The sequence below is a fragment of the Cyprinodon tularosa genome, unplaced genomic scaffold (genome assembly GCF_016077235.1).
Source record: "Cyprinodon tularosa strain WSP-4 unplaced genomic scaffold, ASM1607723v1 ctg216, whole genome shotgun sequence".
NCBI lineage: Eukaryota > Metazoa > Chordata > Actinopteri > Cyprinodontiformes > Cyprinodontidae > Cyprinodon > Cyprinodon tularosa.
Window position 1 is genome coordinate 158,096 of NW_024038801.1, and position 26,228 is coordinate 184,323.

Genomic DNA, 26,228 nt, shown 5'->3' on the forward strand with positions numbered 1-26,228 from the left:
AATACAATGTAAAATAATTGACTTGGTTGTGAAAGTCTATTTTTTTGCATTCTGAGGTGTCAATTTTGATTCAGACTGAATTAATAACAATTCTGAAGGGAAGAAAGCAAATATTTTGGTTCCTCTCAAAACGTTATTGAGTCAGTCACGTGAGAAGAAGTTGGGGAGAAGTGCTTGGAGAGCTTCGTCCATTTTGGCATGGGGAAGAAGGAATGATTAACGTCCTAGCACGTCATCAAAGAATAAACCTGCGGTAAGTACTAAACTAAGCTGATGTAAGCGTGTCTTAACAAGCCTACAATTTTATTAATGCGGTTAGCTTGGCTACACGGTGAACTTCACTAGCTTAACCCATGTAAAGCCATGTTAGCAATTAGTTAGTCTAGTGCAGGGGTCGGCAACCCGCGGCTCTGGAGCCGCATGCGGCTCTTTCATTCTTATACTGCGCCTCTGAGTGGCTTGGGAAAATAAATTACTAAAAAAAAAACTAAGTATTTAATTTAAGTCGGTGTTTCCCGCAGCACTATCTTGGCGAGGCGGTAGCGTGAGTTTGGCGAGGCCTCGCCGAACTCACGCTACCGCCTCGCCAACGTTCCAAAAGAAAAAGAAAAAAAAAACCCAAACCCCCGAAGTTTTAATTCATTGCCAGGCCCAGACATTAAAACAGAATCGGTCTCCGCCAGTCACGTGACATGTGTTGCTAAGACGCCATTTTAGGTGGAAAAGGCGTAGTGTACCGCGCCCGAGTTAAACAGATGAGTAATTTTCTTTGGCCCCGTCCACACGAAGTCAAAACGAACACGAAACGCTGATATTTTCCAAAACGTTTGCCGTAAAGACGGAGACGTAAAATAAATGTGAGCGTCCACACGAATGCATGAAAACGCTGCAAAATGTATGCCAGGCCTGTAAGTGGCGCTGTGGTGCCAAAGCAAAAATAGGCGACGAAATGTTGGGCATGCGCACTAATATTTATACATGGTTGCCCTGCGGGTCCATTTTCATGGTTCAGTCAAATTCAGGTGATGAACTATGTCGTCTATATTGCTCTGTTCTTCCTGGAGATATTCCAGAAGAAGAAGATTCTGTTGTAAGCCCGACAGCAGGGTGAGTAGCATTAGCAGCAACGGCGCCATTGTTGTTGTGATACTGGTCGCGCATGCGTGTTTAGAGGCGACGCTATGACGCATGCGTGTAAAAAAAAAAATGCGGTTAGAGCGTAAAGATGGAAACGCCAAAACGGCGTTTCAGAATCTTCCCACTCTGAAGGCTGAATAAAAAAAGATCGTTTACAGACCCCCGAAACGCCGGCTTCGTGTGGATGAGAGGATGGTTTGGTGAAAAATTTGTGCGTTTAGGCCAGGGAACGTCTTCGTGTGGACGGGGCCTTTGATCATCCGAGGAGACGTGTGGGGTGGGGGTGGGGGTGACGTGACGTGACGTCTTCGTCGTCATCATCATCGGTGAACTATATCTAAAAAGGTAAGTAGTTAATTAAAACTGATAATAGAAAATTAATATCTGCCTCGTGTGCTCTGACAAATTAAGATAGGATTTAGTTTTATGTATTTAATTTGACCCCCCCCACCCCGCTCGACAGTTATCCACTCAAAACTGGTTCCGGCCGACACCTCACCGCCTCGCCTAAGCTAATTCCTGCGGGAAACACTAAGTTCATTTTATTTTTGTTAGTTCTTTAATATTTTAGTCATAAATTGGAAGATTATTGTGATCTTGACATATTAGAATTAATATGTTATTGTTTTTTCGTCGCTCAAAATACACATCATACTCGCATTTGAAAGAGACATTCAGACATTTTGTTATTTTTTCAAGAATTCAAAATGTGTTCATTAGATAAAATTTTATTTTCTCTGTAGCACTTTGTTGATTTCTACGGAAGAGGATTAGGGCCACTGGAAAAAAAAAAAAAAAAAGTTAACTGATTTTTTTTTATTTTATTTCAGTATAGTATGGGAAAAAAAGTCAGAATGTCAGAATTCTGACTTTAGCAGTGGGAGGTTTGTGCATAACCACACACAACAGTCTTTGGACTGTGTGAGGAAACCCAAGAGAAGAGAACCCACTGCTGAACAGGGAGAAGGTGCTAACTCCATACAAAAAGGCTCCAGCGTAGAGATCCAAACCTACGTAACAGGATTAGGGCCACTGGGAAAAAAAAAAAATAATTAACTGATTTTTAAATTTTATTTCAGTTTAACATGGGAACAAATTCAGAATTCTGACTTTAATCTCAGAATTCTGACTTTTTTCTCAGAATTCTGACTTTTTTCTCAGAATTCTGACTTTAATCTCAGAATTCTGACTTTTTGATTCTGACCATGTTAAACTGAAATAAAATTTAAAAATCAGTTTACTTTTTTTTTTTTTTTCAGTGGCCCTAATCCTCTTCCGTAGATTTCATAAGCAACCCACTTTTGTTGTTTATACAAAGTATAAAGGTAAGAAAAAACAATATAAACAGATGTACTAGAATGGCTTTACATTTTCACTGCTTTCAATTAGTCTGCCATGGATTCAATATTGACCAGGCACACACTGTAAAAGCACTGTTTATGGTAGAGCTGGGAATTAAGTTGCTAGACTAATCTACACATCGCATAATAACCATTTTCATTGTCCCTAAAGGGTGCTGATGAACATTTCAGAAGGGAGTGTATCCTCAAAGCTCTCATCATCTACCTGGGAGAACGTGTTGAGGACCTTATAAAGGAATACATGGTATGTCCAGATATTTTCTGTCACAATGATGATTCAACTTTATTCCTCACGGGAGACCACCTATGCCATTAAATAGGGATGCACGATATAATCGGCCCCCTATCGGTATCGGCCTTAAAACTGAATATCGGACATCGGCCACCCCACGGATATTTAACCCGATATTTGATCAGCTTTTGAGTTTATAAACTCTAAAAAAAATAAAAATAAAATACTACTTCTTCTTCTTCCTCAAAAACGTCTTTTTTACAGACTTAAAAACTTCTAAAGACGAGGAAAAAAATATTGATCCATTAAAATATCCCAATATCTTCATATGCTGATATATTGCCATTTAAAAACACCATATCAATCTCTTTTACTAATGAAATATTGCTATATGTCATCGTTATGCTACGAAATCCCCAGAAAATTCACGAAATGTTGCCATATTTTTATATGTTGATATATTGACGCGGTATCGATCTATTTTACAACAAAATCTCACAAGAATTTGCAAAATATCACGAGAGTTTGTAACAGAACGAGGAAATTTCATGAGATTTTGAAAGTAAAATGGATCGATACCGCGTTTTTAAAAATCTATTTGATATCAGCATATGAAAATTATTTGAGTATATTATTTTTCAAAGTTTCAGAAATGGATAACAAAACTGCTATTTTCAATGACTACTTTGTCCAGCTTTAACATCGGTATCGATATTGGTTATCGGCAACATGAGTTTTAAAATATCGGCATATCGGATATCGGCCAAAATCCAAATATCGTGCATCCCTACCATTAAACAGTATATAGTGATTAATGGGGTGTGCCACACTGCAGTTGTTCAGTTGCATATTTCGTATATTTTGCCTCAGGTCTCCCAGAAAGATCAAGCCGAGCAGGAGCTGGAGAGGACCATCATGGCAGTCTTCGTCTTCAGAGAGAATTCAAGCCTTCTACAGCAGCCCGAAGACGTTGGGATTGTCATTGATGGTGTGGAAGTCCTCAATGAGCGTCCTTCTGTTGCAGCCGGAGTGGCAATGCTCTTTGGACTTTGCTATGCTCTTAACATGAAGTATCCACAGGGTTTCAGGTTCACCTTTGAGGCCCTTCAGAAGATCCTGATGGAGCTTGGTTCCAACAAGATGACTTCCAAGATTCGCAAACTCAGTGGTGAACTCAAAACTGCACAGTAGTGTATATTTGTGTGTGCTCAATGTGTGCATGTAGTTGCCACTGGCATCTATTTAAGAGGTAGACCACCTCACAGCACTTTGTTATACAGGCTCACGGGGTCACTTTCATGGAGTGCTTTTGTTGGAATTTTAGTTCTTTCATGATGTTTAGAGATGCAACATTCCTTCAAGTTCAGATGTGTTTGAACAGTTCAACAGTGGATGCTTTCTGTCCATTTAATTTTGCTTGATAAGCCATATTTTCTTTATTTAATTGCTCTGATGTAGAGCAACAATGACATGTTTATATTTTTGTCTGAACATGCAACTTTTTTTTGGTCCTTTTTTACTTGAGGAATAAATGGCTTAGAAAAAAACTAATGCTGTAGTGTGTTAAGTGTGATGTGAGTGATGCAAATTGTTTATGAAACCATGTTTATAAAATATGAAAGAAAAAAAAAGACTTTCATGGTGCCAATGAATTAACTGGTGTTAATGCCTGAATATTAGTTTGGTGCAAGGTATACATATTTGATGGGTTCAATTTTAATATATTAATTTGGTTCCAAAACTAAAATGTAAATAATTTAACTTGGATAAAGGTGAAGAATTAATATTGGGTCAAGTAAAGTAATATGGTTGGAGTCAATATTAAATAGTCATGTTGTACCAAACCACTTTATTTAGATTCTGTGAAGTCAAATATATTAGATGCAACAAATGGTAATCAATTTTTTTAATTTAAGCTGGGCCACACTTTTTCCAGTGTTGAGAAGCTTGTTGACAAGTTCCTTTTGTATCTCTGATTATTTCTGTATCTCTGCTTCTGTCTCCTTGAACCCCAGTCGGCCTCAGCAGATGGCCGCTCACACTGAGTCTGGTTCTGCTGGAGGTTTCCTCCTGTTAAAAGGGAGTTTTTCCTCTCCACTGTCACTACAAGCATGCTTAGTGTGAGGGATTGCTGAAAAGTCAATGAGTCGATGCAATCAGCTGGTTTTCCTTAGCAAACTTTTAATCAGTTTGACTGTATGATGAGGTTGAATTGTAAAGTTGTTGGCGCTATATAAATAAACTGAATTAAATTGAACATGTTAAAGAAGAAGGATTGAGAGTTTAATCAAACTCAGAGTCAAACACCAATTAGCACATTTGAATTGACATCTGTTAGTTAGTTCACGGCTTGGATTTCATATCTGAAATTTCAGATATTAAACCAAACATTTCAAGGTTAACATAAATGAAAGAGACTCTCAGCAATAATAGAAAAAAAAAGAAACATCCGGAACTTCTCAGAAGGAAAACGTCTGATTCTGCGTTCGGGTTTCAAGCGTGACTCATCAAAGGCGTCACTTCAGACGACGGAGGCTTTCTGCTGCTGCATGCAGCAAACGACTCGACTTAACGACGCGTTTGATGACGAAGGTTTGCTGCAGAATGGCTGCAAAGAAGCTATTTCTATTCCTGCATTTTTGTCCCAAACATGACTTCAGAAACATTTCCTCGGCTGATGTGACAGAAACGTTGAACCCCTGAAGCTTCGGATTCAGTCCGAGGTTCGCTCTTTCTTACTGTCCAGGAAAAATAAATCACTTTTCATCTTCCCTGCTGTCTGTTTTATTAATGCCTTTCATGTAAGCAACAAGCAGAGCTGCATTCAGGAACGTCATCAACATTCTGTGAAAATTTCCTGTGCTGGGAATCGCAGACTTATTTCAACCAGGGTCAACGTCCGATTAAATAAATAAGTAAAAAAACTGCAAAGAAACAAGTTGGGGAGGGGAAACATTAAGTGGCAGATGAAACAGGCTCACTACTACTAACAGAGGAATTATTAGCAGTAACATTTGTTCACCTCTCCTGACATCACGCTACGTTTGGATGATTTAAAATGAAAAACATGCAGCCTTTCATTCAGCTGTTAGTCACCATATTATCTGAATGCTAATTTCTCGTTCAAGCCTTCCTTTCTTGTCTGATTACTACCTTTATCATTTTTATTAAAGGCTTTTTTTACAGGAAACTAATAGAAATGTTTTATTCTTATTTCTCATCTGGATAAATCCTCCATTTATCCAGAGCTTCTATGACGATTGTTATTCCCTGTCAGATGTTACGGCTGTCAAGGACTTTTCCTTTATCAGCCAATATGATTGAAAATATGTGGGGGAGGGGGGCTTATTCTGTTTGATTTTACTATAGGTGATCAGATTTGTTCAGATCTGTGTTTTTAAAGGAAAAGTCCGGTCAGCAAGGAATAATCAAGGGATCAGTATTTATACCTAAAACTAATACGTTTGCGGTGATTTAATGAATTTAGCGTTAATCAGTAAAAAAATAAAAATGGGTCTGGTCTGGGTGCGGCCATTTTTTCCCCAAATATAGTAACACCTCACTCCTGCCATCTTCCAGCAGTGACGTCACAGTGCGGTAAGCCTGGCGCCATTCTCCCCGCTTTACAAGCAAAATCAATGGGAACTACTAGACACATACTTAAAGTACTTTCAGAAGTTTGAATTCTGAATATGACTGGACTTTTCCTTTAAATCTCTTATTTAGAAGGAGGGATTTATCCCTCCATCTGACCAAGTTAAAGAGAAAAAGCTTGATTTTCTAAATGCATCATATGAAGAATCAGAATTAAGGTAGACATTTATTGTAGATCTTTAAAGAAACGGTTAAAATTGACCAAACCAGAAGGTGTGTGCAAAGGTGTAGCGGGTTTGTCCCAGAGTGAGTCTCTGTTCCACCATGTAGAAGGTTCAGGAAGATCAACATGATGCATACTCAGCAAAGCAGCTAAACAGGACAGAGAGCTGAAGAAGAGTGTCGTACCTCCATGGTCTGAGACTGGTGCATGGCTTTGATTGCATTCTGTGCCATGGCTCTGGTGGAAAACGTGACAAACGCACAACCTGTAAGGAGGGGGGGGAGGGATGGAAGGACAGTGGAAGGGAGGAGGGGGAAGGCAGAGGGCGGGAGGAAGAGGAGGAGGAAGACAAGAAAGAACAAAAACAAGACAAAGGGTTGGACACGTCGTCGTTATAAAAAGAAAAACAGATTGATACAGAGAACATCTCACAGGTGGACAACATCGTTTTCAGTGGCTGGAAAAACGAGCATCATGACATCACATCCTGTCCCCCCCCCTCCCAACAGGCTGGCCCTCCTCAGCCCCTGTCTACTCCTAGCCTCTCCTGAAATAATAAGCTCCCTGAGCCAACATTTTCTCTTCTGTTTGACGGGGACGGAAGCTGCAGCAGCGGCGGGATGCAGCGACAGAGCTGCAGGGAATCTCATCAATTCAATCCTCTTATAGATGAGCGGAGGAAGGAGACGGGAGGAGGTGTGGCCTTCCTCCTCCGTGATCATGGCGCGCTTTAGCCAATCAAGACGTCCGACTGCAGGGCGGCGTGTTTTCTGGCTGGTTAGGGAGCCGTTACAGGAGATAATGTGAGCAGTGCTTCAGAAACACCCCAGGCTAATAACATGCTAACACATTCAGTGGGGTGTGTTAGCGCAACCAGGCCTGAAACCATCACACACACACACTGGGTTCAGGCCCTGCCTTAGCTTCTGAGGATCCAGACCAGAACCAGGTAGACTCTCCCCTCAGGATAAAAGGACAGATGTGATCCATGTCCTCCTCCATCAGAACTGCACAGCAGCAGAACTCTTCCTGTTTTACAAACAGTGTGAAGGTTTTTGGTATGATGCTCTCTGAAGTATTTTTGTTTGTATTTCGGGTGCTTTTATTGGATCAGATCTTTACAGCCAACAGCTTCTTACAAAGAACCAATCAAAACGTGAGGCTGCAGTGAATTGTCCGACGGAGGATCGTTAGAAGGTAAAGATCCAGGTCTTCTGCTGGAGGCTACTGCTCTCTGCAACCTATAAGCAGCCATCTTTGTCAGGTCTTTTACTCCAAGATTTAACTCAATCTAGCTTGTCTGTTCATGCTATAGAAATGACCCCCACAGCATCAGGCTGCCACCTCCGTGTATCCCCATGGCAACATGCTAATCCACATAGTTTATTGAGTGGAACAAACTGCTCATTTTGGTTTCCTCCTCTCAAATGTTTTGTCTTTAAACTGGATTAATTCCAGCTGATTTTAAACCCTGAAAACTCCCTTATTAACGGTTGAATGGTTGGACTTGATTATGACGCCCCAAAATGTAATCATATTTCAGGGATTTTTTTTTAACGGTTTTACTAAAACTGAAAAATGGATGCAATAAAGACGGAGAATGAATGTGTGTGAAATCAGAAGTCTGCTTTTGTCTGTTTTTAATTTAACCTTTTTCTCTTTTAGAGTTTCATCCTGTAACCTCTCCCCCGCCAGCTGTGAACATCTGCCTCAGTCGCCTCTCTCGGCGGATATTTCTCTCCTCAGACTTCCGAACTGTCCTTGATTCGCTAGTCTTTTCTTCCATTTCACATCCTTCCGACTGGATTGTCAGAGTTTATCACACTTGTGCTGAGCTCCTTTAAACGTTGGAGTGCAGTAAGATGAGAGGCCTGAAGGTTATTGGATTCTGCAGTACCGACCCAGTAAATGCAGCAAAATGCAAGGTTGTTTGAAAAGAGGTCATTCTATCAAACCATTCAGGGGCTGCCTGTTTTTTAGACATGCATCATTTAACAGCTTCTCTTCAAGGAGGCAGCAGAGTTCTGCAGATTTAGGTTAGGTCTCCAGGCTAGCTCTGAGGGTCGAAGCATGAGAGGCAGACACATTTTGGGGAAGAGGCAATAATTCAGACCGTTAATCATCGAATATGGCCTGAGATCATATTGTCCTGAGACAGGGAGCTGATCAAAAACTCAGCCGACTCACAGCAGTAATTAAGCAAGGAGATCCTTGAAGGCAGTTTCTGACGTCCATTAGTCCGGAGGTCCAGTTCTAAGGCTTTGGGCCAAAACAGAACCACAGTCAGAACCACCATCCACCACTGGAGAAAACAAGGACCAGTTGCGAACCTTCTAGAACTACTCAAAGAAAGATCCAGAACATTTAAAGCCCTGCAGGCCTCACTACCTCACTTAAGGTCAAAGGTCGTGATTCAACAACAGGGAAAAAATATGGCTACAGCTCTGACCCAGACCCAAGGTCTCTCTCACTTTCACCAAAGATATGACCTTCCTGCAAGGTTGGAAGTTCCGGAACAACAGGAGTGAAGCTAAGAGAACACAACCAGATCTTTATCCAAACACGGTGGTGGTAGAATGGTGGGTTTGCTGCTTCTGGACCTGGAAGACCTGCTGAAACCGTTGGAACCATCATCATTCTATTTAAAGGAGCTATCAGTGAAATGTCAGCGCTAGGTGGCGCTGTGGTTCACTGTAGACCAAAACAAGATGCGCGACAAGCGATGTTGTGTGATGTCACACCTAAAGGGCTGTGTGAAACTCCCGCAGCAGTGTGTCGCAGTTAGCTTGTAGCAGGTATTTTGGTTTTATGTCCAATTTTGAAGCTCGGCTGTGCAATGTTATTCCACGCTACGACGCAAGAGGGAAAATAACAAGCTAGTTAGGACTGTGGGTGTCAATGTGTCGGTTTGACAAGATTGCTCGCTGTCCACAACCCCTCATCCAACAACAGATGACAAACAGTTCACCAGTGAGTGTTCCCCAAAGACTGGCCGTGGCGCTGCGTGTTTTGGCTTCATGTGCAAACCACTAGACCGTTGCACAGCGCTACAAAATAGCACCCTGTACGGTGTCTGGGACAGTTTCTGAGGTGTGCAGGCGTTCTGAATGGCACAACAGCCAGAGGCTGTTTCTCAATATGTGTACTTGTGGGTTCTCATGTGCTTGTGTACTCGTGAAACGTCATCAGCTTCAGCCCTAGTACTGTTACAATTCACAAGAACAAGACCAAGAACAGATAAAGTCCCCGGATGTTGTTCTCGCCCCTCCCTCTTTACCCATAATGCATCAGAGCAGACTTGTCCGTTCTTGAGATTGACAGCTGTCCCAGCATGCACTGCAGCAGCAGCTTCCAGGTGAGAGCTCACAGAGCTCAGAGTATTAAGTTAAAAGTTCTCTTTTCTGTTGCCGTTGTTCAATAAAAGTACCTTTAAAGATTATTTGAGGCAAGAACATTATACTTTTAAGCGTCACAATATGGCCAATTTACTGATTTAATGCGTAATTTAACAAAACATTTCCGAAGTTGAGAGGACCGCGGCAACCAGCGGACCTCTGAGGCTAATGGCAGCCAGGGCTAACGTTAGCCCGTCTGCAGCAGCCCTCTCTCTGCATAGCCGTATGTGAAGTACCGCTGGCTCTGATGGCGATTTTTTTTTTGGTTTTATTTGGCAAAATGTTAATTTGATTTGTGTTTATCTGACTGTGTTCATTATTATTCCCCCACTAAATGAAAAAAGTCAGAATTTATTATTATCTAGAGGCTATTCATAACAGGAGGTGAAATGCAGCTTCAGGCGAGCCGAGCGTGTGGTGATGTCATCAGTACGCTTCCGTTCCTATTGACCCATATCATGGGTCAATAGGGGAGCACCCATGCTGCGTGCTCCCGTTCTCCCAGAGTCCACACTTTCCTGTGTTCTTGTCAAGAACATACTTGGCGAGGACACGAGTCTGTACTTGCGTTCTTCTGAATTAAGAAATGACCAAAGTTTATGCCATTAGGTATCAAACAGCATAGCGTAGGGTGGATGTAGAATTGTCCAATCAGAGGCCTCCTGTCTGCATCTACAATTTTAGGGAGGTGCACCAGAGTGTCTGGGAAGGGATGGGGGCATATCTGCGTTAACTGCGACACACAAAGACGACCTGGTTTCAGAGCATAAACCAGGCTAAAGAAGATACCTTCAGGTCTTCATATCACTTTCCTCCCAATACCTGAATGAATTATGGGATGGAACATCAGGTTCTGGAGGGTCAGGGATCAGGTTGCCTTTCCCTCATTACCTCAAATCACCTTTTAAGAACTGCTCTGACATTAACATCACTTTGATGACAGGAAACTGCTGATATTCTGATGGTTCCTCACCGTCTTTATCCTCCTGAAGCTGGATTCATTCACTGCCTGGGTATGTAGTAAAGCATATGCTAACTTCCTGACTGCTAGGCGTGTTTCTGCAGAGATGGGACATGGCTTGATCGCTAAAAATACCTCGTGGGCCGCATTCTGTCGTCAGCGGAGAACCGCACAGTCCTTTAATGAAAGTAGGGTAGCTCCCCAGGCCCAGCCATCCACTGGTGGTGTGATCCATATTTTATTAATAGCCTAGCGTTCGTCTGATTGATACTGTAGCTTTAAAGTGAGTTCTGCAGCACAGCTAGGTGGGACTGGGGGCCGCTGAGAGCTACCAGCACACAAATCCTTCAAGACCTATTTATTTTCAACCTGATTAGAGGCGTTTATAGACCAGCCAGGTTTTGTCTGAGACTTGTGTCAGCTGCTAAGTGGCTTATATCAGCTCTACAGAAACCAGGATTCGGCCATCAGGTTTGAAATATTTATGAGGACAAAAGAGAGGAGCTGAAAAGGGATGGAAGACAGAAGCAAGGAAAGGGAGAGAAGGAAGCCGAGGAGGGATGTCTGAGAAAAAGACAAATTGATTCAATAGTGAATTCTGGGACAGCCAGTGTGAATTTATAGAAGGGTGGTGCCGTTAGTTTCAGCCAAAAACGGATCTGTTGTTAAAACAACCTTGAGGAGACAGAAAGAAAAAAGCCACATTCAGAATAAAAGGGACTTGAGTCGATGGTAAAACATTCGAAACGTTCAACAAGCACAGAAGAAAGCATGTGACCGACAGCTGGACATGGATCCTGTGACAGCGACAGCTCGGGGGACGAGGGGAGAGTTTTACCTCCTCAGCACACGGGGCCACAGAGGGGGAGGAGAGGGAGGGGCATGGCTGAGATCAGGTGGGAGGAAATGCTTATGGGATGGAGTGATCAATGAGGGAAACACTTCTTGTTTCTACGGTTTCACTGGAACGCCTGTTCGCTGGAACGCCGGTCCCTTTAAATGGAAAAATACACCTGTGAGCCTCAGATTCGCTTCTGTGGAGGCCAGCTGTGAACAAGTGGCTGGATCCTTCCTACCATTGCCTGAGCGGGGGGCGGGGGTGGGGTGGGGTTGCAAACATGCCTTATCGTCATCAGAGGGAATATTAAAGCAGAGATGAGTTAAGATGACATCCTGCAACCAGACAGTGCCACATCTCCACCCTTAGAGACGACTCTACCCTCCAGGGCATTACTGACCGATTAATGCATACGCTCTACGGTTTTTAGCCCTTTTCAGGCCGATTTTCCAGTCGTGAGAGAATTTTTTTACTTTTTACCTACTGATAACAGCAAATAAAGCTGCCATTGTTCCAGGCAAAGTAAGGAAAGGGTAGTTCCGCCCAACGCGCATCAGGCCCACTTTTTGACCGTGCAGCTACAGCAGCAAAGATCCGTCAACCTTGCATCAGAGCTAAACTTGTACAAGCATCAAAAATGAATCAGCACTCCTGCCGCTTGCGTTCTGAACGTAGCATCAGAGAGATCAATTAGAACCAGTTCAGACTGGATGAGCGATACGGACCAGCTCAGCTCAGCTGAAATATTAGGTACCGCCCGAGTGATTAGACATGTTGTTAACGAGACAGGTGGTGTTTTTGAATCTACCCTGCAGCACTTCCTCACAGCGCCACATGTCCCAAATAAAATGGTGGAGGAAGCTCCTTCTGACGTTCAGATTAGAGTTTGAGATGTTGTCACACTGGAAGTCTTGATCTGATTTCTTTAGGTTTTATTGTTCTGCAGCTTTGGTCCAGCGAAGCCTTCCTCACAGAATCACAGAATCCTTCCAGAAAGTAAAGGTCTGATGACTGGAGCCTGAATAATAACCCTAACAGCATCTGATTGTTTATTTATTTAGAAAAACTACAAAAAAAATGTGTGTTAGTGTTTTAAACTGGAACAGTTCAACATTATTTTGGAGTATTGGTTTGATTTATGTAAAAAATAATGATGAAATTCACTTTTCTACTTCAAAACAACAACAAAACAATCTGTTTTCCTAGAATGCAGACAAAAAAAAGGTTGATGATGAGCTGGACATTGAAAGTGTCTGAGGGTGGGAGTGAAGAGCTTCATACTGACTTCCAGTGGGGTTCAACTGGAAGGGGAACAATGAGGATGGCAGTGGGAGGGTCGGGGGGAGAGGGGGGAAGGAAGGGGTGAGGGACGAGGTGGAGAAAGTAAGGAGAGAAAAAAAGAAAGTGGTGGGGAAAAGAGATACCCAGCGAGACAAGGAAGCAGCAAATGTGTGAGAGCGAGCAGGAGAGACGTGGCTCCAGTTCTGCAGCGGGTCGGAAACCGGATCTGAGACAATGTTCCTGTGAAGGTGGGCGCCAGGTCACAGCGCTGCATATGTTGGTCAGCCATCACTTCCTGTTCTACGGGTTTATTGGCTTAAAAGATATTTGTCCAGAGATACAAACCAGTAAAAAAAAAAAAAATTGCAATAATCGCATCTGACCAGTAGGAGGCAGCAAAGTTAGCATGAACTAAATGCAGAAACTGGAGGGGAAAAAAAAGAGGAAAAAGACTAAAAACAGTGAAAAGGTTCTTTTTTATATCAGCACAGGAAAAAGAATATGAAGAAAACGGATTAGGCTCATTCAAGGGTTCTGGTTCTGTTCTTTTTTTTAATTTAATCAGTGTTAAAGGGTTAAATCTGCTTCACTGAGGATCATTTCCAGCAGACATCCTCAGGTTTTTACTGTGATTTTTTCATGTTCGTTCCTCTGGGTTCTGCAGCTCGTTTCAACAACGAAGCAGGGGTTCCATAAAAGTTAACAAACAATCCAATTGACTTTGTTTTTAAGTTTGAAGATGTTTTGCTTCGCATGTAGGGACTTCAAAATGTCAGCAATAGCGTTGAGTTCCAGGCTTTATAGAGTGGACCAAAAACAAAGCCTTGTTTTGGCTTAGAAAACATCTAAATTGCACCTGACAAACGGGTCAGTCCCTTTGGAATGGGGGTCATTTTGTTTCTTTGGCAACATTCACACCGCAGCCTGAAGTGAACCAGATCCGATTTTTTTTGCCCGTATGCGACCTGGATCCGATCTTTTCATGGAAGATCCGACTTTTTCCAATGCGACCCAGGCCACTTGCTATGTGGTCCTGAATCCGATACGAATCTGATCTTTTCAAATGCGACCTTTGTCTGAACGGCCAGGTCGCATTCATCCGACCTGAACGCCATTAGTAACCGACATAGGTCACTATTATGCGTACGGAGAAGCGACAAGAAAAACAACAGCCATGGCAGACGATGATGCGGAGAGCAGTAGTTATGTTTAAACATATTGAAAAGATTGAGTTTTTAATGGTTGGAAAAGGCCGCTAGATGCTTACTTCCGGAAAAAAAGAGCATGCTGGCCTGTGACGTCATTGCGTCCTCTACTGCGCATGCGGGACACTCGCGTTGTATGACTACAGTTCCCACAGGATATCACATACAAGTCGCATATATTTGGAATTATGAACGGCAACGCGAAAAAATCAGATCTCACAAAAAAATCGGAATTGAGCATCAAGGCCTGCAGTGTGAATGTAGCCTTTGTTAGCCTGCACCCGAGACCTGTCTATGTCTCTGAAAGGGGGGCCGTTAAAGGGAATTGTTGGCCTAGCTGAATAGGCGAGGTCTTCTGTTCCCCTGTAAAGGGGTTGGGATTGATAGCGGGAAGGGATCAACTCAATCACTGAATTGTCCACCCGTTCTGTTGGATGGCTTCCTTCACACCCCTCTCAAACCACCTATCTTCTTTGTCCAAAATGTGAACATTCTGGTCCTCAAAAGAATGTCCTTTTTTGGGGGGGGGGGGAACTAAAAAAGCTTCCTAGGTGGGAAGCGAAATGTCTTCAAACTCAAAAGAAAAGACCAGTGGATTTTTTTTTTTACTTTTCTGGAATGAACCAATCGTTCTCACTGATGTGTTTGTCTCTTCCATAAAGAGCAGAGCTGTGGTGTGAATGCCTCTCAGCCTCCACCAGAGACGAGGGTCTCTGCAGCTCCTCCCCAGTAATAATTAAGTCTGAAAGGATAAAATTCACCCGATTATTTAAAATTTCCTTACTTTTTTCTTCCTCAGCCAGTGAAGTGCAAGTATATCTTGCACTTTAATCAGAAAGCATCTGGATGTTTCTACTTTGTTTTATGTAAACAACATTAAGTAATGAATCTGTAATCCGCACTCAGATCTACTGGAAACAAGGCTTTGGTCCTGTCATGAAGGACTGAAGACAATAGACTGGGGATGCATGCTTGGCAATATGGCAGAGTTAGTGTTACTTTACAAATAAGGAGACACAGAGAAGACTATGGTCCTCCTTTTCTCTGATCATTGCTTTCTTAGTCCAGCGGTTCATTCTAGACGGACCTCATTGTCTTAGGATGTTTGATTGATCAGAGCTCTGGGAAACCTTCAAGTGTTATAGAAATATTTAGTTTGTGTATTTTATCCCTAACCGTCCAGCTGTGGGGAAAACTGTCCTGTTTAACTCCTCCTATACGGAACAGTGAGCAACTAGCAGCTCCCACGGAGCATCCAGGGGTTAAAGGTCATTTCTAGGGCAACCAGAGGGGCCGCTCTGGTTCTAAAGACTTCATTCACACTGGGATCCTGAAGTGTTCTGCTGGTTTAGAGCATCTAGTTAATGAAGATGGTTGTGGATGCCCAGTTGGAGCTTCTGCACTTCTGGTTTCAGGCTAAGGTTTTTTTGTCCTTCATGTGGATTTTCTCCTGGTTAAATCTGCCATTAGATGTTATTTAGGATGCATGATGGATCTAAAGTCAATTAGAGGCGTAGAGAAGAGAGGAATTATTCTGATGGATCGGTCAGAGATGGTCATTACCATCATTTATTCCTCAGATGTTCAACAATAACAGATGAAAAAAATCAAAGTTTATGCTTAAAATTAAACATGTCTAGTCAAATTTCAGACTGTGGTAATCTGGATCAGATTAATTTTAGGGCTGAATGAAGCTGTAAGTAGGGATGTCATTAATCAACCTTCCAATCCCGGTCTCCATTGTCTCAGAGCCGGTTTTCACTTCCTCTCACCAACCAGCTGCAGCTGCTGGAGGACGTTCAGCCAGTTTCTGACTGCAGGAGGAGCAAAATCTGTGGATGGGAGCGAGTCAGAGCGGCGGGTACCTCTGCTGAGCCCGTCGGGCCCCCGGAGGATCCGGCACTCCTCGATCTGTCCGAACGCAGAGAACATGACCCGGATGTCGTTCTCGTTGCACTTCTTGGAAACCATGCCGATGAACAGCTTCCTGTCTTCCACAGCTGGAAGGAGAAGAGCAGAGACATGGATTAGGACACGATGTGGGTTAGTGGACAAGTTAAAGGAGGGGGGGTTAAAAAAACTGCCACTGTATCCAGGGGCGGATTTAGGAAATGTGGGGCCCTAGGCAAAGACAGGCAGGGGGCCCTCTGAATTGAGAAGAAAAAAACATAAAACATCCCTATTATAGAGATGCAGAAGTTTTAATAGAATAGACATCCATTATTAGTTCTAGGTTTTATCCCTCTCTTCTTATTGTTTTCCTCTCTATGTTTTGTACTCAGCTGACTTTTCATGCTGTCTGAAAAGGAATGAAAGATTTTTTCCAAGCACTAAGCTCACTTAGCTGATTGTTTTTCCAAAAAGGCGACGGCAAAAGTAAATAACCCAGTCCTTCTTTTCACTGCAGACAAGCCATGATCTGCTTCTCTGTTCTCCATTTTTCATTTGGATGAAATAATAGCTGCATGAATCATGACAGCAGACAAGATAGAGGAGAGCAGGAGGCGGGGTTACCAATCTACTTGCTCTGGAGAGCAGAGTTCGCTGCTTTTAGACATTGTCGCCAAAGTCTCCAATAGCAGAAAAAAGTTGCTAGATTTGGCGCTAGGCGCTTTTTCAAAATAAAAGTTCTAGAGGGGTCTGAAAAGCCGCTAAATAAAGCGACTAAAGCGCTAAGTTGGCAACACTGCTCTTCGCATCGTTTGTTTTCAAATGGTTTGCTGCTGTCTGTTTGGACCTTTCTGAACATGTGCAGCAAATGGACTGATCCAATATGGTGGACACTGAAGGGGGGGCTGAGACACACTTAATATTATAAGCGTTCTGATGGCATTTTAGCAAAAGGAATAGTTGTATTAACTATACATGTAAAAAGAGTTTTATGGGGCCCCCAGGAACTTGGGGCCAGAGGCAACTGCCTAGTATTGCCTAATGGTGAATCCCCCCCAACTGTATCATCTGTTACAGTAGCAGCTTTTTGCTGCATCTTCATCTCCAACGGCTGAAACAGTGACGCATTTACTCTATGTAAACCTGACAGTAACCCGTTAGAACCAGGTCAGAACTCAGAACAAATAAAAGTGCTTGAAACCAAATTTGAGAAATAAACAAGAGAAACAGACTTCCTGTGCATCACCCAGTCCCTCCTCTTCGTCTTGAACCCCCCCCCCCCGGTGCTGCCCGGTAGCGGGGCATCAGGGCTCAGCGTCCACGCCTTCATACAGCATTCAGCGTAAGGTTAATCCAATTCATTTTTAATGAGGAAACTGTCAGCTCTTTCCGCGAGGCCGAGCAGATAAGCGCTCCGTTGCTCTCTGGGAAATCAATAGTGCACTTGTTTATTTTGCTGTTTGAATCGTTTGTGTGTTTAAGGAAAAAAAAACAAACAAAAAAAACAGAAGCAACAACAAACCGCCGGGATTGGCTGTCGAGATAAGAGGCGCTTCAAAAGGCTCTAACTGCTCCGTAGGCAGCGTGTTGGTGTGTGTGCTCATCACTCCAGAGGTGATTAGCACGAGTCTAACAGCAGCGTAATTAATTTACTCTGCGTCGATAGAGAGGAAGGAGAGCAGATATCCTCACAACTGGCTGTTTCTGTTTTCGGTGGGAGGCGTGCCGGCAGGCGGCGAGGCGATAAGGACCCATGAAGACCCAGGGAGCGTTGCATTGTGGGATACAGCAGAGGAACGGGCTGGTTTGAACACATCAAGGGACTAAACTAGAACCACCAAACCTTTAGGGGGGGAAAAGAAAAAAAAAGTCTTTCTCCTCTTTCCCACGTCCTCCGCTGACTAAACTGATAAAGCTGGCGGCAGCCGTTCGTCACTCTGAAAGCAGATCTAACAGCGGGTTTATTAAAGGTCGTTACCGTTTAATGGATGGATACGTGTCCCTCGTCAGGCTCCATATTTCACCCTTCCAGCTGTGAGCCGGAGCGTCTTTATTGAGTTCCAGCGTCCTCGCCCCGACGGTTATGTCTTATAAAGTCACATTTGGCCATATTTCAGTGGAGCGGATGATGGCTTTTCTACGGTTTCCTTTTTTTTTGGGGTTTTTTCTGCAGAACATGGGGGATCCTGATGCCTCTCCTCCGCCAGATAAAAACTCATGTTAAGTTGTGCTGAGGCCCCCAGGATTAAAACGGCCCCCTTTTATTTCCAGTTATGATTTTACAGCATCTATTATCACGTTCTGCTCAATTACTCCGCTTTAAGGGTTATTTCATCAAAATTACAGAAGCTCCCATTTTCTGCTCTTACCCATGCAAATAAATCGGCTTTAATTTGCCAAAACTTCTGCTTTCTGTCACTGATATCTATATTCAGCCCCAATAAGTTAATAAGGGGTCTGCTGTTTATCCAACCAGAGTAATCATGCATCTGTTCTAGTAAAGTTTGCCCTTATTATTCTTTTAAACTCTGGGCACATTAAAATGAAAAATTCTCTGTCATTTCTGAGCAGCAGCAGGATACAGATCAGAAACACTAAATTCTGCATCTACAGCCTCTCTTACTATTATATGCAGAGAATATTCCTCTTTATATTTTGTAAGCGTTTAACCATCGACCTCTAAACTCACTGAGACGGTTTGTCCATAATATCAATGAGCAGACGGCTCAGAATCTCTGGCTCTGGGTCAATCTGCTTTGGTCCTGATGTAGAGATCAGCATCTGCTAGACTCCATGAAGATAAAGACCACAAAACGTAAGAGGAACCTTTTTAGGTAGGAACCATGTAGAACCTTCAGAACCAAACCAGGTGAGGCAGCATCTTCAGAACTGGAACAACCTGCTTGAAATTCCAAAAAAAGTTTTATTTTGGAATTTGTTTGTCCTTCTTGTGGATTTTCTCCTGGTTAAATCTGCCATTAGATGTTATTTAGGATGAAATATGGATCTAAAGTCAATTAGAGTTTGGACGTTTTTTTCGTCGTATTTCGTCGTATTTTTACGTCTTGCCTGGAGACAAGATATCCTTGCGCATGCGCATCTTACGCACCATTCACTAACATAGAATTTAACATACAATTAACCCTAACCCTGACCCTAACCCTAAGATACAAAACAGCAAGCAACCTAGTTAGAGACATCAAGAAGTGATTATTGCACTGTTTTTCCCAGTTTTACGTCCGTCCGCGGATCTGCTTTTCTCGTCTGTCTGCCTGCGCATGCGCAAAGATCTGTTTTTTCGAGGAAAAACGTCCAAAACGTACGAAATACTGTGCAGAACTTTTCGTACGATTTCATACGAACTGATAATGAGAATATGTTGCGAGGAATTATTCTGATGGATCGGTCAGAGATGGTCATTAGCATCATTTATCCCTCAGATGTTCAAAAATAACAGATAAAAAAAATTGTCTCCATTGATATAAAAGTTTCAGGCAGTTTATGTTTATAGAAAATGAAACAGGTTTAGTCAAATTTTAGATTCAGATTTAATGACTGTGGTAATCTGGATCAGATTAATTTTAGGGCTGAATGAAGCTGTAAGTAGGGATGCCATTAATCAACCTTTAGATCCCAGGAAGTCAGAAAGCAGACTGGAGATTGTTTCCAAGTTTGAAGACGTTACGCTTCCCATCCAGGAAGCTTTTTCAAGTAAAAATGTCAGAAATAGAGTTGAGTTTAAGGTTTTGTGGACCTAAAACAAACCCTTAGCAAAAAGTAGTATACTTGAAGTAAATTCTATTAAGAATACTTAAGTATAAGATTAAGTGTAGAAAGTAAATCGAACACGGTACTTTTTGTGTACTTGAAGTATTACTAAAGTAATACTTCTATGAACTAAATTCAAGTGCACTTGACTATCCTGTTGTTAAGTATATGAAATATAGTTTAGAATACGTAAACTCTAAGTGCACTGCTTGATTTTAAGTATGAAATTAGTGCACTTTAAGTATGCTTGAATAAACTACTTTTTGCTAAGGGAAGCCTTGTTTTGGCTTAGAAAACATGCGAATTGAAGCCAGGCTAAGCTAAAACAAGGCTTTGTTTTAGGTCGAATCCATAAAGCCAGGAACTCAACACTGTTTCTGATATTTTAAGTTGAAAAAGCTTCCTGGATGGGAAGAGTGGTCTAAATTATTGAGATAAAATGCATTTTTTTAGTTATTAACAGACAATGACAGACCCCTTCCCCAAAGGGAGCTCCTGCTAGCCCCAACAGGTGGGGCTAGCCTTAGCTACAGTACAGCTTCATGTTTCATTGAGCAAAAGACTCAATGGAGGAATCTTATCATTTATCACACCAAGTGTTCAAAGAGAACAATGTTGGAACAAAAAATGTCATTTTTAACCACTTTTCCCAAAATACGCATTGTTTTTATCAGTTAGCTGCTGTGCGAATAGCCTAGCTTATGATAATTTAAGCTAAAGCTATGTATGGTAGAGCAATAGCAGGAGGAGGGAAATAGATTTATGGCCACAGTCTAAATTTTATTTTCTAAATTTTTATCAGCTCTTTGCATTTAGAAGTCAACAAAAATTTTTCCTTTTTTCTTAAATATGAAATATATTTCAATCTATTTCATAAATATTATTGAACTGGAACCTGAGTATAAAGTTTCACAGCAAAAACAAAAGAATATGAACTGGTATGATAAAAAAAAATCGTTTCTTGCCAATTAGTTGTATTATCTTGTTTAATTTTGGCTTAATGACACTTTATTGAAATAATACTTCTGTTTGATGTTGGATTATTCTTGAAGATTTCATGTTGTTGTTATGACGGTGACTGACTGGGAGCTGGTCTGCCTGGCAGGGTGCAAGAACCAGTGGTACTTTCTACCTGATACAAATGATGGCAGTTTTGGTTGGAAAAACATGAATACAGGTAAAACATGGACCAGTAAAGAACATTAACGAACACGCCGAGGGCTCAACCCTACGAGGAAAGCAACAAAGAGCAGAAACAGAAAGAGTTTTTTCCCCCCTGCCCCTCATTTGGTTTGCATTTTTCTTTCATTCTGAAATCATTATTTTTAATAACTACTCTGTATTTTGTCTTATGTAAATGCGCCATTAGTGTAGAGTCTCTTTTTGTTTTTAAATGTTTACTGAGGGGCAATAAAGATAATTTCTGTTCTATTTAAAGGATAGTACTCCCCAGCAGATAAACCGCCCGTGGACCAAATGTAGCATCTTTGTGTTAAAGCCTGACAGAAAATCAGGCTCTTGGGTTAAAATGACCCCCTTTATTTCCAGTGATGGTTTTGCAGCATCTATTATCCTGCTCTGCTCCATTACTCAGCTTTAAGGGTCATTTCCTCAAAATTAGAGAAACTCACATTTTCTCCACTTAGCCATGCAAATAAATTAGCTTTAATTGGCCAAATTTCTGCTTTCTGTCACTGATATCTATTTTTTTTTACCAATAAGTTCATAAGGGTTATAATAGTAATCATACATCTGTTCTGGTGAGGCTAGTCATGAGTTTTTCCTTTTCCCTCATTAATCAAATTCTATGTCCGAGCAGCAGAGAGACGAGGTGAAAACCGCTTTAACCAGAAGACATAAAGATGGTTGCATGTAAATACCTTTCAGTCTCATATGTTAGATGCTTTTAATCTAGAAGGTGTCTTTCGGCTCATTAGTAATAAGAATTATTGAAAGGAGAACTTGAAGGTTAAACTTGAGGCAGAAATAGGTTTGGAATCAACAGAAATAAAATTATCAGAAAAATGAGGGTTTGTTTGTTCTCTGCATCTGTTGAAGGTCTCGTTAAACCGTCGTTAATGACTTTATGATTTCCTTCCAAGAAGCCGGGGCTTCTTCAGAGTTTCTGAAGGTCTCAGAGCTTTTCAGTTGACTATTTCTGCTATTTCACTTATTTTCCCTCCTGTGTTTGTGTGACCGTGACGGCACAGCGGGCCTTGTTTGTTTAAGGACGGTGCAGGATGGAGCCCAGAAACCATTGGAGGACAGAAGATCTTCTCAGGTCGAAGAAACAGGGGATTCAGCAGAAACGTAATCCTGGATCCAGGGTGTTGCATGTGGGGCACCACAGGGTGCAGTACTGGGAACCTTCTTCTTAGAGTTAAATATTCCCAGACATTTCTTTATGCTAATGCAATTTATCTTTTTTCCTAAGCCCACTACACAACATCTATTAGAGTTGTATGTCATTAGTACCATTAAAACTATTAGTTATGATGTCTCCAAATCTGGCCTTCAAGGAAAAAACTCTTCAAAAGGACTTCTGACCCCAGAGCGAAACATGGTGGTGGCTGCATGACGCTGTGTGGATGCAGGCCACAGTTTATGGAAAATCCAGCAGGATATACCATGAATGGCTTACAGTAGATCATGGCAAATTCTTGGTTGAAATGGCCTAGTCAAAGTTCAGAATGTGTAGCAAGATTTGAAAACGGAATTTTTAAGGAGATCAGGTCTGGAGAGGATCTAAGCAGCAACTGGAACTTCTGAAAAACTATGGTTCTACTAAATTATCACCAAAACCTGAGCCTGCCTTTAACTTCTCAAGACCGTCCTCCTGCAGGGTTCCATACTTCTGATCACTGAGTTTAATTTATTCTGATTCATAGATCATTGGGTTTGCTAATGGTGTTGCTACTTCTCTGCATACTGCCTTAGACAACGAGGCTCCCATGAAAGAGAAACACTTTATAGAATAGAAAGCTGGCTCCCGGGTTTAATGCAGAGCTGCGCGCTCTGAAGCAGAATACTAGGAAACTGGAAAGAAAATGGCGCTCTACGGGAATCCTACCTAGTCTGGAAAAATAGTTTACTGCTTTATAAGATGACCATTCATAAAGCAAAAGCAGCATATTTCTCCTCATTAAAAGTGGAGATTAATATTAATCCTAGAAATCTTTTTAATTCAGTTGCCAAACTCACCCAGAGCCATAGCTCTGTTGAACCATCCATTCCACCTGCTCTTAGCAGTAATGATTTTCTGGGATTCTTTCTAAATAAGATTGATCTTATAAAAAAATAAGATCATTAGCACTCCTCTAACTACGACTGGTTTATCTCTGGAAGGTGAGGCAGCATTTGAGGTAGCCATAGAATCTGAACCGGGTTTAGACTGCTTTGATCCAGTTGAACTTTCAGAGTCAGCTAAAGTAATATCTTCATCTAAGCATTCAACTTGTATGTTAGATCCAGTTCCAACCAGGTTATTTAAGGAAGTATTCCCTTTACTCTCCTCCGTCATTTTAAATGTGATTAATATATCGCTGTTACAGGGATATGAACCTCAGCCTTTTAAGGTTGCTGAAATTAAACCTTTAATTAAGAAACCGTTTCTTGACCCAGATGACTTGGTCAATTATAGACCTATATCCAATGTAACTTTCTGATCTAAAATTCTTGAGAAAATATTTGCCAAACAAGGCTTTGAACTTTCCTTTTTGATAAGGCTTATAGTTAGAGTGGCTCAGGTTATCCTAAGCTATGTCTATATTTATGCTACTATAGGCTTAGACTGCCGGAGGACATAGGGTCTTGTGGCTGCCTTCTTGGAATAATGAGGAACTCAGGGAAATGCTCTGCGGAGGAAACCTCCTCAGAACCAGATCTGAATACATAGTTTGGGAGAGGGAAGAAGTGAACTGCCTATGTTTGTCCAAAACAGACACTGTAAGGTGTAATAGTGAGCTTTGAGGCAGCAGTTTTGTACTGGGAGCTACACTGGTTCATCATGAGGATACGACAATTCAACTTTTCACTCACCTCCTTCCAAAGGAGAAAAAAAATAGATTTATATGGAAATATCAGCATTTCAGCATCTCTGCTCCCATCTTTTCTTTCCCCATTCTCTCTGCAAGTCCAGTGAAGTAGAAGCTATAACCAAGCGAATTCAAAGATGGCCCCCCGATGCGTGTGTGTGCGACACTGTGTCCTTGTGGCCACTCACCATTAGATTTCTCACTGTCTGCAGGTTTCATCTGAATAGGGTGATGCATCTGTGGAGACAAAAGAGGGGCAGACAGAAGGAAAACATTAAATATCATCTTGACACATGCATAAATACAGAGCTGCAGAAGGCTTCAGCTCCCTCATGTGCAAATTAAATCTGAATATCATTCAGAGGCAAATGTCAATGCAAGCAAACGCTCCACTTTCTCGTAAACACTTCAGTCCGGAGGGCAGAAGGCGTGGAATCAAACGGGGTCCGCTAGAGCGATCATAAAAGCAGCTTAGAGATGCTAAAATACAAGAGGAAGAAGAAGACAAAGAGGATGATGACGGTCAAGGACACGGAGATGAAGGGCAAAAACACCCGAAGCAACAAAATGTAGAAATCAGAAAAACGATGCAGATGGAGGGCAACATAAACAACTAGCTTAGAAAGAAAACGTTCAGAAGCACAATTATCTGTTTCATTCACACAAATTATGTTAAGAGTTCAAATAATTCATTATTCTGTGGTTCATTCTGGTTTTATTTCAACCAATCAAACCTGCTGCTACTTTTTAAGGAGAATCTCTGTCTTCACCTTCAGGCCAGGAAACCACTTTTAAGCTGCGATCTGATGTTTAATCTGAAGTCTGGTTTAGTTAAGCCAGGCATACATTGTACGATTTTTTTCAGCTCATAATCCATGTTCTCACACTGTACGTTTAAAAAGCACGTGTGACACAGCTCCGCAGTTAGATGGCGCTATTCAGACTCGTCTACCTGGAAGCCAAATGAGTAGAAGAAGAATATGAAGCTCGCTAGAGTGAAACGCGCTGCCTTGGCGACTTGTGAAATGTTGTGCTGAAAGTCCTAAAAAGAAAAGACATATTTGGACATTGGACAAAGACATGGCTGAGCAAATGTGGCTACTACGGTCTGTCGATTGTATAGAAAGAACTCCATTTCACTGGAACCCCGCCATGCTGCTGGGTTTTTCATCTGAGAAGAAGAAGAATAATCATTCTTGTTTGTGCGCTGAGCTTAAGATGGTCAAGTGAATTTCAAACATGTTTGATTTTCTCCCGACCTTACGATTCCTGATCGGGAGATGGTCGTGAGAGGCTGATCGCTCCTTGTTACCCCCTGTATGCAACACGATCAGGCTGAAAGTCGGGCCAATTGAAAAATTCTCGCACGATTGGAAAAACAGCCAGAAAAAATCATACAGTGTATCCCCGGCTTACGTTAAAGTATTTCTGGTTTATTTTGTTTTAAGATGATTCTTTGAGGTCTTCTAGTTACTGGAAATCATTATTCTGCTTCTGAGCTCAATGTTTGTAACTTTATCCAAAATTTGAACGTGTTGGCCTCAAACTCGGCGTATTTATTCTGTCCAGGCTGCCGGTCAGTGAAGGAGCTTGTTTCCTTACATGATGAACAAACCTTGAATTCGTTTCTGTTTTCCTGCTCTAAGCCAAACTAAACAGCATCTGTTTGAACAGGCCTCCATCGTTTGTTCTTTAGGTTTTCTGAGAGTCTTTTCTTCAGAATAGAATTGCTTGGGCGTGCAGGTGGCACAGTGGTTGGTGTGCACGACCCATGTACGGAGGCCTTAGTCATCGATGCGGGCGACCTTTATTCGAATCCGGCCTGTGGTCCTTTCCTGCATGTCTCTCCCTCTCTCTCATACCCCCTTTCCTGTCAGCCTACTGTCGAAAAAACGAGCCACTACACTGCAAAAACGATCTAGAAATAAGTCAATTAAGTGAATTTACCCTTAATTTGAGTAGGTAAATAAGATGATTTGCGAATGAAATTTGTATCTTTACTCTTAAAATAAGATGATTAGATAATATGAACTTGAAATAAGACAATGCAATAGTTTTTTCTTATTTCAAATCTAAATTGTCTTGTTCCATTGGCAAAGTGTCTCACTTTCGTCCTCAATTCGAGAAAAAGTGTACTTATTTATGAAAAAAATACTCACTTAGATTTCCATTTTTTGCAGTGTAGTGCTGCAAAAACTCAAAAAAAAAAGAAAAAAAAGGAATAGAACTGCTTGTGTTGCTCAGTTGCAGCCTTTGCTGTTCATAAAGCTTTTCCTCATTAATGAACATCTGTGCTAAGTGACTCCTGT

At 41.7% G+C, this 26,228-nt stretch overlaps 1 protein-coding gene and 1 long non-coding RNA gene across 18 annotated transcripts in view; one reads left to right on the forward strand and one right to left on the reverse strand.

The window, feature by feature from the left end:
- LOC119784032 (CUGBP Elav-like family member 2) overlaps positions 1-26,228 on the reverse strand; it is a 193,949-nt gene that overhangs the window by 46,006 nt on the left and 121,715 nt on the right. For all 17 annotated transcript variants that reach the window (XM_038285875.1, XM_038285872.1, XM_038285878.1 and 14 more), the window contains exons 4-6: positions 24,108-24,156; positions 16,093-16,227; positions 6,733-6,812 (exon numbers count right to left, since the gene is read on the reverse strand). In XM_038285875.1, coding sequence (XP_038141803.1) covers positions 6,733-6,812; positions 16,093-16,227; positions 24,108-24,156 — 264 coding nt within the window. The remainder of the gene's footprint in view (positions 1-6,732; positions 6,813-16,092; positions 16,228-24,107; positions 24,157-26,228) is intronic.
- LOC119784035 lies at positions 149-4,277 on the forward strand. The gene is made up of 2 exons (XR_005280886.1): positions 149-253; positions 3,601-4,277. It is a non-coding gene; the product is annotated as an uncharacterized LOC119784035 (long non-coding RNA).